General features: G+C 38.8%; 1 protein-coding gene across 1 annotated transcript in view; it reads right to left on the bottom strand.

Moving 5' to 3' along the window:
- Positions 1-150: 150 nt before the first annotated feature.
- The window catches only part of slc9a7 (solute carrier family 9 member 7), a 60530-nt gene continuing 42696 nt past the window's right edge, over positions 151-17984 (bottom strand). Inside the window, exons 13-16 of the mRNA XM_036570719.1 lie at positions 17046-17109; positions 15653-15735; positions 9496-9601; positions 151-3167 (exon numbers count right to left, since the gene is read on the bottom strand). Coding sequence (XP_036426612.1) covers positions 2922-3167; positions 9496-9601; positions 15653-15735; positions 17046-17109 — 499 coding nt within the window. The 3' untranslated portion in view covers positions 151-2921. The remainder of the gene's footprint in view (positions 3168-9495; positions 9602-15652; positions 15736-17045; positions 17110-17984) is intronic.

The following is a 17984-nucleotide window of genomic DNA, read 5'->3' as shown; positions in this document are numbered from 1 at the left end:
ATGTTGAACTCTGTTTGACATTGAAGAATGTTGACTATCATTTTCTTTTGACAAGCCATGTTCATCATTTGTCTTTTAGGGAACTAACAACTGAACGCAACCTCTGTGAATGATCCTGATATTTATGGGGACAGGTTGTAAATAAAATAGTTTTGTAGTAAACACGGTCACTGTTTTTATTTGATAACATAAAATAAAGCAGATCCCTCATTTGTAGAATATTGCTACTGTAAACCAGTTCAAGACATAGAATATATATTTTGTAAATGCACAATTATACTACAATGCATACCACAGTTTTGTCACATATTGTCAGACAGGCTGAGTGCATTTTTAATTCTAGAATATTAATAAGGGATGCTGTCAGAGCAATACAGGACATCTTGGTATATAGGTATTTCACACAGTCAAAATGGCATCCTGCTTTTACATGCAGAACATAGCAGGTAGGAGATGATGGCTACGGGAGAGCATAAGCATAACCTAGACATATGTACAAATTCATCATACTGTGGTTAAGAAAACCAGCTGTAACACGCAAGAGTCTGTTTAGAGCAGGTGTGAAATCACACAGCCCCAAAAGCAGCTGAATATAGTCCCAGAAAGTCTGTTTAGCCACAGTTGGGTACAGATCAACATTACAACATTTTCTTCAGACTGGGACTGACTCATTCCACCTCAGGAAGTTTACTAGCTGAATCACTGATAACAAAGTGCAATTATCCATGCCCACCCTTCCAACCCCACTCTAGTGTTTCATTGCTGAGACAGGATTAGGATTCTAATATGTGATGCTAGACCTGTTGATATTTTTTAACTATATTTGCCAGCCACTGTGGTCAAACAGCAACTTAAAAATGCTTGTCAGCAGTTCACACAACTAACACATGGTGGTTTTCACAGTTTGCTCTCAGGTCTGTGATAGTCTTGTGATAAAGTAAGGCCAGCCAAAGGTTAGAGACTTTTAAGTTCTTTTTTTTTGCTGAAGCAAGTGTTAAATTAAAACAAGTATGGGATTAAAAAAAATAATGATTTTGAGGGGACCCGAAACAAATGTAAGTCAAATCAGTATCCAGTCAAAATAGCCTTAAGCATAAGCAATATAAGCTTATACTAAGGATAAACCGAAGGTAAATGCCGTTTGGTGCTTCTAGCATTGAAGTGAAAGTTGCACTGTTTCAAATGTTCTTTGAAGCAATTGGTTAATGTGTTTAGATTAGTCATCAAACTGAGCATGTCTCTACAATTGACTGTAATCTTGCCTTCAAAGCCTGTTATACCAGATACTGCCAGAACAATACACAGAATGGTGGGAGTCTTTGTAGGTGTAAAGGTGGTGTACAGAGTGGGCTGAGGCTTTGACAAACTACACTGCCACCCACAAACCATTTAGTCACATTTGTAAGCTTCACATTTCTGCTGAACAAATGCAGCATTTAGTCACTTTTCTTTTTTTTCTTATGAGGCCTTCTTATTGTGCTACTCGCATGTAATGCAAATTGTCCCAATAAGAATTCCTTACATTCCAAACAAGAACAATCTAAATCATTCAGTTCCAACTTCTGCATTGGCATGAGTCCAGTTCCAGCTGTTTGTGGTGTTTTCGCAGCTATGATAAGCAGCAACTGGGTTTACGCAGCTTGAATGCCCCAGCTCCACTGCCTCTAAAGTGCTCAGCTTGCCCTCTCTTGCTCTGCACAGCTGTGTAGATCCATCCCAGATGGCCAGCTCTACTGAGAAGGACAATGCAGTCACAGGCTATGTTGCACTGATCATATTTACAATGGCTGGTTGAAGAGAACTGCACACAGCAATGCATTGTGAAAACCTTCGAGTCATCGCACTGGAGCAATGAGACAGGGGTGCCGTCTTTGGGAAAGTAATGTGAGGCAGCACTTGGATGATGGCCAATAAGCTAAAGTCACAGCGTGCCACAAAACACAAACACAGCTGTGAGCTTCAGTCACATTTAAATGACTGCAACCACAACCTACTGAGAGTGCTGGGTGACTAACCATCAGACGTCACCTTTAGGTTATGGAAACAATATGATACAGGACATCCATTGCAATTCAACCACCTTTTTCAGAATACGGAAGCAAAGTATGTAAAGCAGGGCAGGACACTGGTTTTCAAACAAAGTGACTGTACCTGCAGATTTGTACAAAGGAAGTGGGGAGGGCAGTCTGTCTATAAGAGCTCACGACACTGCCAGCTGGAGGCACGTACATGAATAATAAAGAATATGGATGCAAATGATGCATCATGGTTACACTGTGGGCTTTGGAGAGGAGCTTATGCTGAGTAAATACTGTCACTGATGGAATGGCTTTGCTTCAAGTAAGTATGTGATGGTGTGAGAGAATGAAAAAGATACATTTGTTTGTCAGGCAGATCTCCTGTCTGTACTCAGCGTTCAGGTTTCAAACAGCATTGCCATTTGGTGTGGATGATGATTGACACACTAATAAAACCACAGCAGCTGTTGTTCCAACATCTGAAACCAACCTAACCATCACATACCCACATAACCGCTCCAAGAATGCTGCTTTCCACAAAGAGCTTTCCTATTCTCTCAACACAAATAAAGAGAAACAGTGGAACAAAATATCACAGTATATATTTATGGCCAGTCCGTGAGCCTGGGGGTCACCAGATGTGGTCCAGACCTCTACGGCACCTCTAGTAAATGTCCAGTAAACAAATGAGGATGGAAAAAGCCCTATTTTCTCCATCCACCTCTCAAACCCTCCATCTCTCCATCTTTGTCTTCCTTCATCTAAGGTTTCCCACCCCTTGCGTTAATGTCTTTGGAAGGGGGTTCAGTAAGATGAAGTGAAACGTCAGTGGGGTGGAGGGTGCGGTCAGAGAGCAGCCAGGGTGGAGGGGCGGCGGGAGCGGGCAGTAGTGGTTATTTGTACTCAGGCGTGGTCTTCTATGGGGAAAACCAGCCTCGTTCCCCGGCTCAGAAGCTCCTGCTCTCTTGTGTCCAGCTCTCGCTCCAGTGCCTCCTCGGACGTGCTGCCGTTGCGTTTGCTGTTGAGGCCCTTGGGGCCCGAGCTGGAAGAGGCTCCATTGGCTGTGATGGCCGTGTCGCCGTAGGTCAGTGTCAGGTCACCATCCGTCAGGATGAGGTCCGAATCAGCATCTCTCAGCTGCTCGCTGTTCTGTAGAGCACAGCGACAAGTCGGACATGAGGGGACAGGGGTGGGGTGCTGAGGGCACATGGACACACACATACTGACATGCTGTTAATCCTGTGGATCTCCAGCTTAGTCTTGAAAGACATCTGTCCTGCATATTTTGATGACATCCCTGCCCTAGCTCAATGAATCCAATCAATCAGTCCGTTTACAAGCCCTTCCGAAGTTGAAATGGATACGTTAGAGCAGGGTAAACAATAAAATGTGCAGGACAGGGCTGCTTCAAGACCAGGGTCAGAAACCACACAGGAAGACACACTCGCTTGCAAACTCAGAACAAAGGTTCATGAGGGACACTGGAGACACACAAGAACAGAGTAAAGAGTGGAACTAGACTTAGATTGTCTTAATACAAAAAAAACCACACACACCTCCACACCCACACCCACACACACACACACACACACACCTTTGTGCGTAAAAAAAAAAAAACTAAACTACCTGTGTATCTCTGAGTGAAAGGGAAAGTCCCTATTGTCTACAAATGTCTTTCATGCCAGGGCTACAGACAGCCATTCTAACAGCAGATTAACCCTTGGTTTAGCGTTATTTTTGTTGTTTTGTTGTACTATTGCAATGTAATTGCAGTATTACATAATTAATCACACAGGTAGTTACAAATTATATTTACAGTACTGTGTAAAAGTCAGTGACCATCCTTCATTTATAACTTTTCACTTAAAAGAGTCAATAAGTTCAAGTTATTTATTTTTCATGGGATATTTCTAAGGAGATTGTATATAATAAATCAGATTAAAAAAACTAAAAAGTTGAACGATTACTAAAATATAGAGAGACCTGGTAAACCATCAAAACAGCCACCATCAGAGTACTTCAACCTTTCATATTTGAGAAATAAGAGAAAATTACGTTCCACTCTGCTTTCAGATCTAAAAAAAAAAACACAGGTGGTTCTGTCTATCCTTCCCTTGTGAGAAGACAAAGCAACTATATGGGTATGAAAAGATGTTGATAGCTGTCAAGATAGCTGTCAAGAAGTCATTACTAAGAAAACAAAATCATCAAAAAAGAACATTTGTAAAACAAAGAAGCTGCCTATGTTCTCAGAACAATAGACTGACTACCACAAAGCCCAGACCTCCAGAATATTACATGTGTTACAAGTGCAACCAACTTTTAAGATTAAACTTTGGAGTGTGGAAAAAGATCCCTGTAGATTTCTGAAAAGAATAAAAGCTGTGATAAAGGCAAAGGACACACTAAGTACTGTTTTTATACATGATGCTGATAAAGGAATAATCTGTACTCAATGGCCACTATGACTGGAAATTAGATAAATGACAAGGCGGTCTCTGATTTTTGCAAAGTACTGTGCATTTGATAGACATTTTGTATGAACAGGTTCAGTCTGCAATTGTGCCTTTTTTCTGTTTTGCAAAATAAGACTGTATTGAAGACTGTATAACGAACAAAACTGTATAACTAATAAAAATATGGTGTTGAAAGTTTAGAAGTTGCATTTCTGACAGAATTTCTCCATTTTTGTTCAATTACTACAAATGAAAAATAATACATTATGCTGAAAAATAATACAACATGCTTGTGGTACCACAAGCAATAACAGTGACTTCTAGGGATTAAGCTGGACATTTATGGAGCACTGCTGCTATCGTAGATCTGATCTGTCCCAGGCTCTGGTTAGCCATTTTGACAGGTCAAATGCTGGAGGGATAAAAGTACAGCATGTCACTGAAAGGATTACTGCATGTAAAGAGGGATGAAACAAACTAAAGCTTATTACATAACATCTAGTATAAAATGCAGATTCTCTTAAAATCTTTAGAGCAATTCAGATAATTAATGAACCATGCTACTTGAAAGAACAAGAAGAGCTTATGGTTGGATAAAACAACTAAAGACATGCAGTAAATTGAAGAACAGAAGGATATTTGGAATGAACAGTTGGGGGTGTAACAGTGCGTTGTAACACTGTGATACAGCAATGCAAAAACATGACATTGTGCACTGTGTACATGTGAAAATGGAAAATTATTCATTCTACTGATTATGATATGTAATGTAACTACATTGTTTGAACACAGATGTTTACAAACAATCAGCAAATTGTGTCTTTAAGTGAATTGTGCAACAACACGATTATAGTAATTTTTTTTCTCCGTTCTAATCTCGTTCAAAATTTTGTGAGAATATTCAACTGTGAAGACAGTATTGACAATCCAATCAAGCTGTGGGCTGAATTGACTTTTACAGCCCTAATGAGCAGCAACCCTCATGTGTTCACTGTCAACACTCATGCAATGAGCTCTCTAGGCAAAACAATGCATCAGACTGAAAAGTAGCTGCAGCTGACCCTTCACAGACACTGTATCAGGGCCAAGAACCTGTACAGTATAATGACCAAATAAGGAGCATGTCTCACTTAAGCTATTAGGGAAGGAACAAAGAAAGGGGGTTGGAGGAATCAACACAGGAGGATGGAGGATAGAGCTATGATTTAAAGCAATATTTTAATTAAAATCGAACGTACACAGTAACAGGGAACACATTTAAATATGGCATTTCAGTTAAACTAGTTATTTGTGTTTAACAAATAAAAAAAAATAAAACATACATTAGAAATTGCGCCATACCATACACACAGGCCACATTTTATGGTTTGTTTTTTACCAAATGTTATTTGACCAAACTTTTGCACACGCCTGTAGCTGGTCAGCCAAGACATATTTAGTGTCTGAACATTGCCGCTTTAGTTTCACAGCTCTGAGGCCAATGTAACTAGGAAGTAATGCACGCTCATACTCCACTAAATGGTACTGTGCAAATTGCATACTTCAAAATTGCTGCTACTACTATTTAGTACTTTAATTTTTTTGTTTGTTTTTTTTAAACAACCAGTTTAAACAGTATGTCACAACATATGAAACAACATAAACAAGTCTATTCGAGATTACTTGACAACTTGATGTGGTTTGAGGTCACTGGGTGATTTTGACATGCAGATTTCCTCTTCTGCTCAAATCAGCTTCTGCTCAAACTCTCCTGCTCAAATCAGATATGCTAAAAAACTGGATTCGAGCTGTCTGCCTGAACAAAGCCGTATGCATGCAATTGGTAGGATATAAGCTTCCATTATTTGAATTTGTTAGCTACATTAGCCTTGTAGGTTCAGCACAAAACTAAAGAAGCTATCTTCAGATGTCTTGGCTGGTCTACTGCATATGGGGTAAGTGAAAAATTCTGTAATTTTTTTTTTCCGTTTGTTGTCGCTTACTTTCCCCTGAAAGCGATCGTTCAAAAAAAATGACGTAAATAAATTAGAGACGCAGCAAAAAGTGCTTGATTCAGCGAATGCTGACAAGATATTAACAAGAAGAACACAATGATCCTGCAGAAACTACAGGTTTCTAATGTCTGGGAAGCTGTGAGGGTGAAGATGTTACATGTCACATTTTGAGTAGTGACAATCATTTTTCTTTGCTTTTATTCACTCAGAGCTCTGTCCTCTCTAACAATAGAGGAGGATGGGGGCAAGAGGGCTGGGGGGATGTGGCCCAGTAGGACATTTGGCTCATTGTGCCAAAGCAGCACAATGGAGGACTGTGAGACATTTGTGAAATCAGCCAAGCATCCCCAGCTACAGTATCAGCATTGAGATGAATAGGGGAATTTGCCAGAGTGAATCAGACTGTGACCGCACAGTGAATGGCAGTGTTCTCCGTGTTTGAGATATTGGAACGGAATGGCTCGCAGGCCCACGCTCATCAGAGTGCTATTACTGAAAGCCTCTTTTGTAAAAAAACGAATACAGAGCGCGTCTTCCTTCAGTTTAAAAGCTCTGGCGCTTTTGTGCCCTCTCTCCCCCTTTTCAAACATAGTTTCATAGTGCCACAATAATGTCAGCAGTCAAGCTATAGAGGCTGAAGCCTTAGAATGAGGAGCTCACGAAGAGCCACTTCCTTCAGAACAGAGAGCCGAGAGTGCAGTGTGAGGACACTGGAGGAATTTGAATAATTTCTGAAAAAGCTTTAATCTTAGTATTCCAGCCAGTTATTCAGCATTTACTCCACTTTCTCAGTGTTAAATGCATGGTGCATTTTTCCCCTCCATACTGGTACCAGTACCTTGAAATGAGTACCAACATAAAAACAAATACATTTTCCTAAAAAATCTTTAGAATAAGCTTCTTATCATGTCCTATTAAAGAGAAGGCATCATCCACATTTTAGGTCTTTGTGTTCCTGAAAACACAGGCCTATTGTTGTGCCTGTCCAACTGACTGAACTATGCTAAGCCCACAAATGAGTTCTTCCGTAGCAAATGCCGTGAAGTTGGTCAAGCTTTACAGAAAATTGGCAGAAGTTCCATTTTGCCTAATAAAACATTGTAGCATACAACTATACAAGTGCACTGTTCATATCAAATTACATTTACTGCATGTGAAAGTTACACTATTAGAATAGATCATGAGTAGATTTTTGTCACATAGCTGAGATAACATTAGTATGATGGCAAATTTGTTGTTTCCAACTTGAGCAATTAGCTACATCAGCACAGTCTAACGCAAAAGCATAGCATTTTAAACTGGACTTTAGACTAATAACTCAGAGAATCTAAACTCTAACCTAAATTCATTTGGTTAAATAGGATTTCAGGCAAAATCCTGTATAGCTTGTCCAACCTAGCAACAGCTCGAATGAAAGAACGCATTCATGGGTTGAACATGGATAGATCAATTAGACTGTTAAAGCCACCAAACACAGGATGTGCCACATCATGTCGCGCAACATCCAAAAATCCAAAATCATGGTTTTTAATTAAGGTACACACGCCAACATTCCGTGCCAGTAAGTGCTGGCGTTTAGTGACTCAAAGCACTGTTTAATTTCTCAGCATGTCTCAGCACACCCCTCAGCATTTCGCCATTACTACAATAAATAAAGTCATATCAACAAAACAGAAAGCCATAGTAAAGCACATGTAGCTTGAAATTTACACCAACAAAGGCGGTCAGTCTTTTAGCTCAACAGACAAATGGTCTGTTACCTCAGCTAACACTACTAACCTAGTCCTTTTTTCACTTCTGTCTTTCAGCTTGGAGACACAAGTTTGAGAAGAGGTAGCAAACTGATGGCTTTTAACTTCACGTTTATTGGCGCTCTCACTGCAATGCATTCTATGTAGTATTGCAGCGCTTTGTTCTGTATCTGGTATGCGATGCTACGTGATGTTGCTCAATACCACAATAAGCTGTGCAGTGCCTTTAGATCTGTCTAACAACTGCCTGGTAGGCTTATCAATTTCATATAGGATAAACAATTTTTCTTTTAAGTTTTAAAAAGTTTTAAAAATCTTTTGTGCTGGAAAACTCAGTTCTACATTTTCAAAGACTTTTTTTCATTAATGGGCTCCTTCGGACAATAGTGAGTAGGCTAATTTCAAACCAAGATTAGTTAGCTGGCACTAAGTCAATGCTATGTTGGTGGGAGCCAATGTAGGCCTATACAAACAAAGCAGACTGAGTTCTTGTATGGATATGGACAGGATAGTAGCCCTGGGAGACAAAAAAGAACCTTTCTAATACAGTCAGAAACTCTGTAGCTTCACTCATCGATTTTAATTCTGTGTGTCATAATAAGCTGCATTACAGTTTGGATTGAGAACAGGCTTGCGTGTTACCAGTACAAAGCATCTGGTATAGCAATCATCTAGCTTTGAAAACTAAAACTAGTCAGCAGGCCATGTTCGTGCTTCTCTCTTTTCGCTGCTCTGTGAGTCACATAAGGAACCAATCGCATGCCACGTTACATGAAATTTGTTGGAGTTCGGCTACATATGTACCCACAATTATTGCACAAATTCACCATAATATTTGGGGAAAGAGTACAAAAAAGTCTGAAATTTTGTCTAGCCCCTTTACAGACAATGAAAATGTTTTGCCACTTGTAACACACACCAACCTTCAGCTTGTTTAATCAAAACAAAACACACACAAAAAAACCTCCCACATGAAGTTTCTTCAACTTCTGCCTTCAGAAGTTCCACTTCCACAGTAGTGGAAAATGCAAGGCACACTGATTTTAACAACCTGTTTCAGCCACTGGTGTTAGGCAGTCACATGCTATGAAGTATAACATGACTGAATTTTCCTGAAGTTCTAAAACTGACCAAAAATAGTTTAACTCTTTCCCTTCCACCAAGAGTCACACAAATACAGTAGTGTATGTGTTTCAGTACTCTTACTACATGCAGTGCACATGTACTAAATAAATATTTGTAAACTGTTTATTTACACTGTGTGTGTGTTTCTTACCTCGTAGGCCTGAGGGCTGGTGAGGCAGTGGGCCAGGGGGCCACAGCAGGCTGGTAAGGTGGTGGTGAGTGGAGGACCACTGTGGGTCAGGATGGGCTTCAGGTAACTGTGCTTAGGGTTCAGGAGAACAGAAGGGGATTGATGGGACAGTAAGTATACTCTGACAACAGTGGTTCTCAACCCTGGCCTGCACATTTTAATGCTGTCCTTGCTCCCCACACACCTCATTTAGGCATGTACCAATACAAAAAATAATATCACAAATATCAAACCATTTGTCACTGTCAGTGTATAATATTATCATGTTATTGTAATAAGAAAAAAAAAATACTACATACAGTGGTATGCACCTCCAGTCAAATGATATATTTATTGATTTTCTAAGTGAAAATAAGTTAACACACCCTCATTAATTGTATGGAACAAACTTACTACTCTGCAAATTGTATTGGACAGTTTCTATTTATTTGCTGAGTTTAATATACTGAAAAAATAATACTTTACCCACATATTTTTTTCCCCACTGTGCTTGAATTAAACAAATAGTCAGTAATTGTGCTTCAAAATATGCAGAAGTGTTTTCTGTTGATGTGTATTTTTCACTTTAAAAAAAGTACCAAAAACAGCCACAAGTCATTTTTACAAGACCACTTTCCAGTCCCTCTTTACCCACTGCAATTAAATAGGCTGTTTTTGTTTCTGTAACTTTAAGACTGATATGTAAACGAGCCCTGTTTTGATTGGCTGTTCTGTACACTGGTTATAACTTCAGTATGAATAGACAGGGCTAAACTGCTGTGGGCTGAATAGGCAGATGCATGTAAATTTTTTGTTTTTGTGACGTCAAAATCTTCTCTAGCTAATACATAAATTGTGTATGGACGTACAGCACTGTGACTTTACTGCAAGCTGTGAAGGTGCTAAGACTAATAAACAGCTTTATAAACATCAAATAAAGACTAGTGCTACTCTGCATATTTTATTAGCTCATATTCACATCCTCAGATAAAAATGGCTGCTCAATGTTTTTCTCTGAGCAGAACTGCATAACAGGCATGACTTAAATATATATTTTTTTTAATTTGGCAGGGAATAAATTCATTACTTTTAATTGCTTTTTTCCTGGATTGTTTTTGTCATGAGACAGACAGTCCTGAAATCTCCACTTACCAGCAGACTTGTATGAATCTCAAATGAACACTCCACATAACGTCTGCCTTCTCCAGTTCACTTCCAACAGTCCTTAATATGATTATAATGCTAAAGGCCTTTCATTAAACCCAGAGCCTCCCTGTCCTCCAACACAAATACATGTCAGCAACACAATCAGAGGCTTAAGCCCGCTTAATGTAGTGGCTGCTTACTAAGGCTATCACGGTTATTAAAAGTGCACAAGCTGATCTCCTGGCCTGTGCTTGCCTCAGCACAGCACAGCACAGCTGTTGTACTGCTCTGCTAAAGCCATTCAAATGCACTCTTTGCTTAAATAAAGCCATCTCTTGTTTTTATTGCTGGAAGGACTGACACTGATAATGTACCTACAATCCAATTAAAACACTGAGCACTGCAGACAATGGGCCTCATACACCAACATCAATCTAAAGTTTTTTTTTTCCCTTAAATTTATTCTTGAGAAAAGTCTTAAGAAAATGTCTACATCAGATTCTTGATGTGTTCATAACCACAGAACTGTTTGTGCCTTTGTGCTCTTGAGTGTGTAGATTCTGTTCTTACCTAAGAACAAATCCCAAATAAGAAAACACTGGTGAATGTCAGAATCTTCATAAAAACTGTGTAAGTGGGTTTCAAGAAGAAATTTCTTCTTAATTTTTTTCTTAATCTGAATGAGGCCCAAACGTTTTAGATATGAAAATTTCAACCCCAATAAATAACTCTTGTTGAAACACTAGGGTCCACTGGCAATTCAATATTAATAAAAAAATATAGTGAATTACAGATGATCTGTACAGTGATTTAGTCACAAATGTTTACATGTATTAAATGCTTAGATTTAGCAGGATCCATGTGCGTCACAGATCCAAAAACAGTAGTGCTTAAAACATATGCTTCAACAAATGTGTCGAGACAAAGTCTTGTGCCAGAACAGAACTCTCATTTAAGATAAGCATCACTTCACATGATAACATCACTCAGCATGAATTCAGTGCAACAGCCACACTAGCACCACCACTGAAAAAAACCACAACCTAAGCATGTTTTGCGGCTGTGCTTTTCAAATAAAAGGTGGGCCTTGCTGCAGTAGAGAGTGTTACCAAAGGGGGCGTACAGAGTGTCTAATGAAGGTGCTCTATGGTTTAGGTTTCAAAAAGTACAAATAATGAATTTCCAGGACATTTTAAACAGTACTGTGCAAAAGTCAGGCACCATTCTTCATTTATGTAATTTCTAGTCAAACTAGTAACAAGAAGTACAAGTTAGTCATTGTTCAGTGCAGGGAAAAAACAGAAATCAAAAGCTTACAATAATATAAATTTTTCAGTATTTAAATGTTTTGACCCTTTGTCTTTATTACACTTTCCATTTTTTTCTGGAGACTTGCTGTCAGTTTTTTAAAGAAATCCGCAGGATATTTTCCACAACTCCAAAGTTCAGTCTTACAAATTGGTTTACATTTTCTGCTTCTCACAATCCCTACTACAAATTAAAACTCAACAATCTATAAAACCTTCACAAGTCAGATGTTGGTGTTATAGCACAAATCTTCTTCTTTGTCTATTTCCTTTTCTTAGTAATGGCTTCTTGACAGCTACACATCCTTTCACACCTAATGCATCGAGTCGTCTTCTCAAAGTGAAAGAACAGACAAACGCCTATAGATTTCTCAGATCTGAAGCGAGAGTGCAGTTTGATTTTCTCCTCTCTCAAAGACAAAAGCTTCAAATACCGTTTATCTGATGGTTTTGGTGGTCTACCAGTTCTTATACAGATGTTAGGAGAGCCATTTTCTCTATGATTTTTTTTTTTAACTCCAGTTTTGGAAACTCCTGTTTCATGATTTTTCTTTGGCTTTGCCCTTCTTAATGTCCTCAGGTATAAACACTGAAAGTGAACTTATATTTCATGGTTGTTTTGATTGGAAATGAAGTGAAAGATGGTCTGACTTTTGCACAGTACTGTAGAAATGAAAAAGCCCCTTTTTGTCTCATGACTAAGAAAAACATTTAAACCTACTGGATCATGGACAAAATGTTACACAGGCTTTTTAACAGTTTGCCGACGCCAATGACACAAAGATGTTTGATTGCTAAGAACAGTATGATGGAAATTTTTTTTCTAGGTCTTGCTTAAGTTGAGATCAGATAAACACGGACTACGTTCAGATGGTTATCAGATTCGGACCGAGTATCACATGGCTTGTTTTCTTTCACATGTAATGTTTGTGTAATTGGGTTTAGCCCACAGTCATACACCCATGCAGCTTGTTTTGTTTTTCCCTTCAAATGAGGACGTGCCTACACCCTGGCAGATCCAATCAGGTAAACGAGAAGCACAGAGGATTACAGCATGATGTCTCAAAACAGCTGCGCCGCTGAAGGTTTGGTACTGAACAGACCATATGATGATACACAGCTTATTTCTGTTTGTGTTATGAAACTTCAGCTGTTTGAATAGGGTTACAGTGCAGTGTTCACACAGAGCTGGTGAAGCGGGGGGGGTCTCCTGCTGACACTAAAAAACATCTCTGCTGGAGTTCTGGCACCAAGGTCTAACACAGAAAGAGAGAAAACAGCATGCTGCTCTGCCAATCCAATACTGTAACCTTTAGCAACATACAAAAAATAAACACATCCAAATACCTGCTCTCACACCAAGATAAAACAACTAAAATAATAAGCACATAAAAGTTCATGCCCTAAAGCAAACAAGCTCATACATGAAAAAGCATGTGTTACTATGACAAAGTCCCAAGGTACTACAAACACACACACACAAAGCTGGTCTATGGCAAGGCCCTGTGACTCAACTGGGGAACTTGTTGTTCCATCTGTGCAGGAAGTGAGTAAAGGGTTAATGTGCATGCATATGTGCAGAACACTTACTCGCTGTCATTTTTTGCATCTGCATCTTAACTGTAGCCCATCTCCCCTCACCTGCTGCTGTTCTCTTCTGTAACGCACTGCTCCATTTTTTTTGCACTTTAAACTTTCAAAAGCATAAATCACTTCGCTGCCAAGCGCTCCTGCGGCTTGCTCGGATTTGCTAATTATGGATCTAAGAGTCTCAGAGAGCCAGCTGCAATTATTTGCTCTGAGCAACTTTCTTGCAGTAACAATTACAGATAAAAATGAACAGAAGCACACAGCAAATTCAGACTTCAGCAGTGACTACTGTTTTTTAGTTATTCAACATGCACTACCATTCAAAAGCATGGAATTATCATTCAAATGTTTGAAATTCAGGTTTCAGGTTCAAGTCCAATCATTATGCAGATAACTGTATAAAAGTATTCTAAACTACGAATAACATTCTGAATAATTAGCAGGAAGCCAAGTGAAATTAGATACATCCAGCATGATGAACAAAGCTGTATAGTGTATATGGGGGGTCATCAAATCTGGACCTTTAATCCAGTTTGTGGTCCTGGATTTTGCTCTCACTGGTAGGTAGGATGCTAGGTGGCCAATCAGTTACATCAACAAGTCATTTTCACTACTAGTGATTACAAAATGCAGGACTGGAAACTGGATTCAAGGTCTGAAGACCTCTGGTATATATGTATGGTTCTAAAATGTCTGCGAACACTGTATATGAGCAAGAATGAAGTTATGATAAATGAATGAATATCCGGAATGTCTTATTTGAGTTGTGATAAAGAGGCAGATAAACTGAAAGAAAAAAATACTATAAATAATTTAAACTTTTTATGCAATAACTTGTTGTTCCCAACTTAAAATATCGAATTAAATATCTAAAAATAATTTTGGTATCTTGTTCATGAAACTTAAATCTATGCTGTAAAGCTTATTGTATATAAAATAGCAAATATTCATATGACAAGTTTTGTCCATTTTTACAGATAACAATAGCTTAAACCAACCAATTAGCATGACGCAGCTTGCATGTGTATATCATTACACGTTTGTCTCATAGCATAATGCTGTTATCTTAAATAGACTTACTTATTTTATGACAAACTTCTCTATAAAAATGGAAAAAAGTATTTTGCATAGCTAAAAATAGTCGCAGCAGCCATCTAGAAGCTTAAAATTTGTTTGTACCTTCCCCCATGTTCACAAATAACAGTATGTCACACAGAGTCTGAATCCATATAAGCAAGTCTCTTTCTGATTACTTAACAACCTGACATGGTTTTAGGCAAGAATGTGATGATTTAGGTATGCGGTTTGCATGATGCTAACTGGTGAAATAAATGCTTCAGTTACTTGTTAGCTACCTCCAATCCACAGAAAGCAAGCATCTGAACGTCAGATACCAAACATTCACTACTGACAGTCTCTAGGCTAACTGTACAAATGAGATTTTTCCCCAAACTACTGCTTTCAAGCTCATGTCATGTGTTCTAATTTGCCTCCACTGTTTCAGTAACAGAGAGCTCTCTGACAGAGGGGTGAACGTGGGGCACCTGGTGAGAAGGCAGTAAATGGAGGGAGACTTCTTTTAGTGCCTCACAGTCTCTGAGGAACTCCCTCAAGGATCAAACAACTTTTACTAAAGCCTGGTATTATTCACTAATCATCTCTTCCTCTTTTTCTTCTCTTCCCTGTCTCTCATTTCCCTTGATTAAATGCCCCCCGCTTAGTCACTCCAACCAAAATCCACAATGAGATTCTTCCGCAGCTTCCTGAACAGCTCTCCCAGATCCCGTCAGTGCATGCTGTCCTCATTTTCATCCTTTCGCCACATCGCAGCAGACGTCAAGTGGTTTCTTTCACTCATCATTTGTGCGGGTCTAAAGCAACGTCACTAAGCTGACTCACTCAGACATGAGGGTAGAAAAAAGGAGACGGAGGAAGAAAAAGACAAATAAAAGAGCAAGCAGAGAGATGAAGGGTGGAGTTAAAGACAGCAGCTTCAGAAATAGAAGACTGCACTGATGACAAAGTATTTCCTGGGCAGCAGGGCTATAAAAAGTCAACATTTGTGAGCTCTGCAGAACAACATACTGAAAGGATACTTGTGGTCAAAAGTGTACCACAGTCTAAACAGCCAAGCGCTTTCTTGCTTGGTCTTACTCTGGCCCTCCTGCTGAATTCCATCCTAGAGAAAAGACAGAAAACAGCACAAGAATAACAGCAGAATCTCTAAGCATGGTAAATCATATTTTTGTCCAGTTTTCCATTCAGAGCAGACAAAGCAAAAAGTGTACTTTTTCAGTTTTGCCATGAAGCTGTGAGTAGCTTACAAGTATGGGAAGACTGTATCCCATCAATTAGCAATTGGCAAGCCACAGTACATATAAAATTCAGGCCTCAAAATAGCTACTATTACTGTTTTTAGCTACAAGATGCATTTTTGTGATTTGAGGCATTTTTGAGGCATTTTTGTGATTATTTATTTTATTTCTTTAAGTTTGCACAGTGCTAATTGGTGGACAAAAAGCTGTGTCTACCTGTTAGCTAGATTCACCTCTAATCTCTAGTGCAAAACTAAATAAGCAAACTTCAGACATCATACATTCCTTTGCTGACCTGGACCACAATGGGGTGAAGGGGGACTTGTGTCTTGATTTTCACACTGTTGCTTTCAAAGAATTCTAATTCAAAGGAACTTTTCTTTCAGTTGTCAGCCAATACAGTAGTGTATAAGTTTGGACAGCACATACTCTTTAACTTCTGTCATGGGCACAGTGTTCAGACATCTCTCTAAATAAAACATTTCTGCCTTAAATTTTCTTGTTCACTTACCTGTCACTGACCACTGAAAATAGGGGTTTACAGGACATTAAGAATTCATTCACAGCTACCTATTATGCAAATCTTTAAGAAAATCATACTAGTTTTTTTACAAGTAGGTCTAGGAGTCCTAGCTCCTTCCAACCCTTAGTTTAGTCTCAGTTTTTGGTTTTCTTTTTAAGTGAAATGTAATGAGACACATAAGATTTACTGAGAGTATTTAAGGTAAACTACTCTGACCCAGTACCGTTATTTAAACTGTGTCAGAGTAAGAATGCAACAATCTCTTCTCAAGGTGGGTAGATGTGGCCTGAGTTTTTGGACTCATGGGAAAGATCTGTTGTACACTAAAAGGAAGCAAAACCTTTACACATCAAAGGGCTTTGTGGTTAGTTTCAGCCTTCTGTTTCTCTAGCAAGCTCTGCTTATCTAATCTTTTAGAAGCAAAATTTCTTGTGGGGCCAAACTGAAACAGTACTAAATAAAGGATCTAACTAGAACACCTAACCAGAGATGTGGAGCAAGATGGTCTTGCCATGCATAAACACACGGCTCACTCTGATGCACAGGAAAGGCCAGAAGCTCGTTATACAGCTAAATGTAGGCTAACAACAGTCTCTATTTTTGTTTCTGGAAAAGTAAATACATCTTGTATATATTTGGAACTGAACTCACTCCTTGAAGGACCTGGAAGCTATCTCCACATGGCTGAAGGTCCTGATCAGGGTCCACTCCAACTCTGAAACAGATAAAAACTATAGCTCAGGTGTGTTGTGTGTATTTATGACTTGGACCGTGGTTGTGTGATTCACAGTGCATTGCAGAGCTTCCATCCAATGAGAAATGAGTGTCAGTTTACCAGGCCTGACATGCAGACAGCAGTGAAAAGGAAACAGTGACCTCTGCAGAAAGTGCACAGTGGGACAAAGCACTGATCATGAAGGTTGAGGGCTGCTGAAAGAGACACATCCAGGCCTTGATTCTATCTATTCCTGAGCTACTCTTCGAATATTCTATAATACATGACAGATAGGTCACTAACTGGGTTTCCGCCCACATATTTTAAGCGTATTTTGATGTAAACAGCAAATACTGTAGAAAAAAAAAATAAAAAATCAAATTTCAAATTTGCATAGACGTTTCTACACTCACTATAGATGGATACATTTTTCCGAATTTCAATTACTATGGAAACGTATTTGTCAAATAAATAACATAAATGTGAATAGTATAAAGTCATGTAACTATTCAGATGATTCTGATATGCCTGGCAGAAAGCAGCAGGTGCCAGCGGACTGATGAAGAAATTAAAAGGTGCCTTTATCTTATCAAAGCAGAAAACAGAGATATAATGTGAAGGCAGCTGATGGTGAACCATTTTATTACGTCTTTGTGCTCTTATGATTTGAAATATAGCCATAATTAAACATTAAACAAGCACAGAGAAGTTGCCATTACTAAATATTTCTCTGTAAACTCTCTCTATATTTTGTGTTTTTATGAACACAGAGAGCTGTACTCTCCTGTACAGAGCTAAAGGAAACTCAGCCTTTTTTTTTTACATAAGTTTTACACCACGTCAATTAATAGCTTGAATTTAATTTGACAGCTAAA

This window comes from Colossoma macropomum, unplaced genomic scaffold, assembly GCF_904425465.1.
Source record: "Colossoma macropomum unplaced genomic scaffold, Colossoma_macropomum, whole genome shotgun sequence".
Classification (NCBI taxonomy): domain Eukaryota; kingdom Metazoa; phylum Chordata; class Actinopteri; order Characiformes; family Serrasalmidae; genus Colossoma; species Colossoma macropomum.
This window is presented reverse-complemented; position numbering and strand designations above follow the sequence as displayed.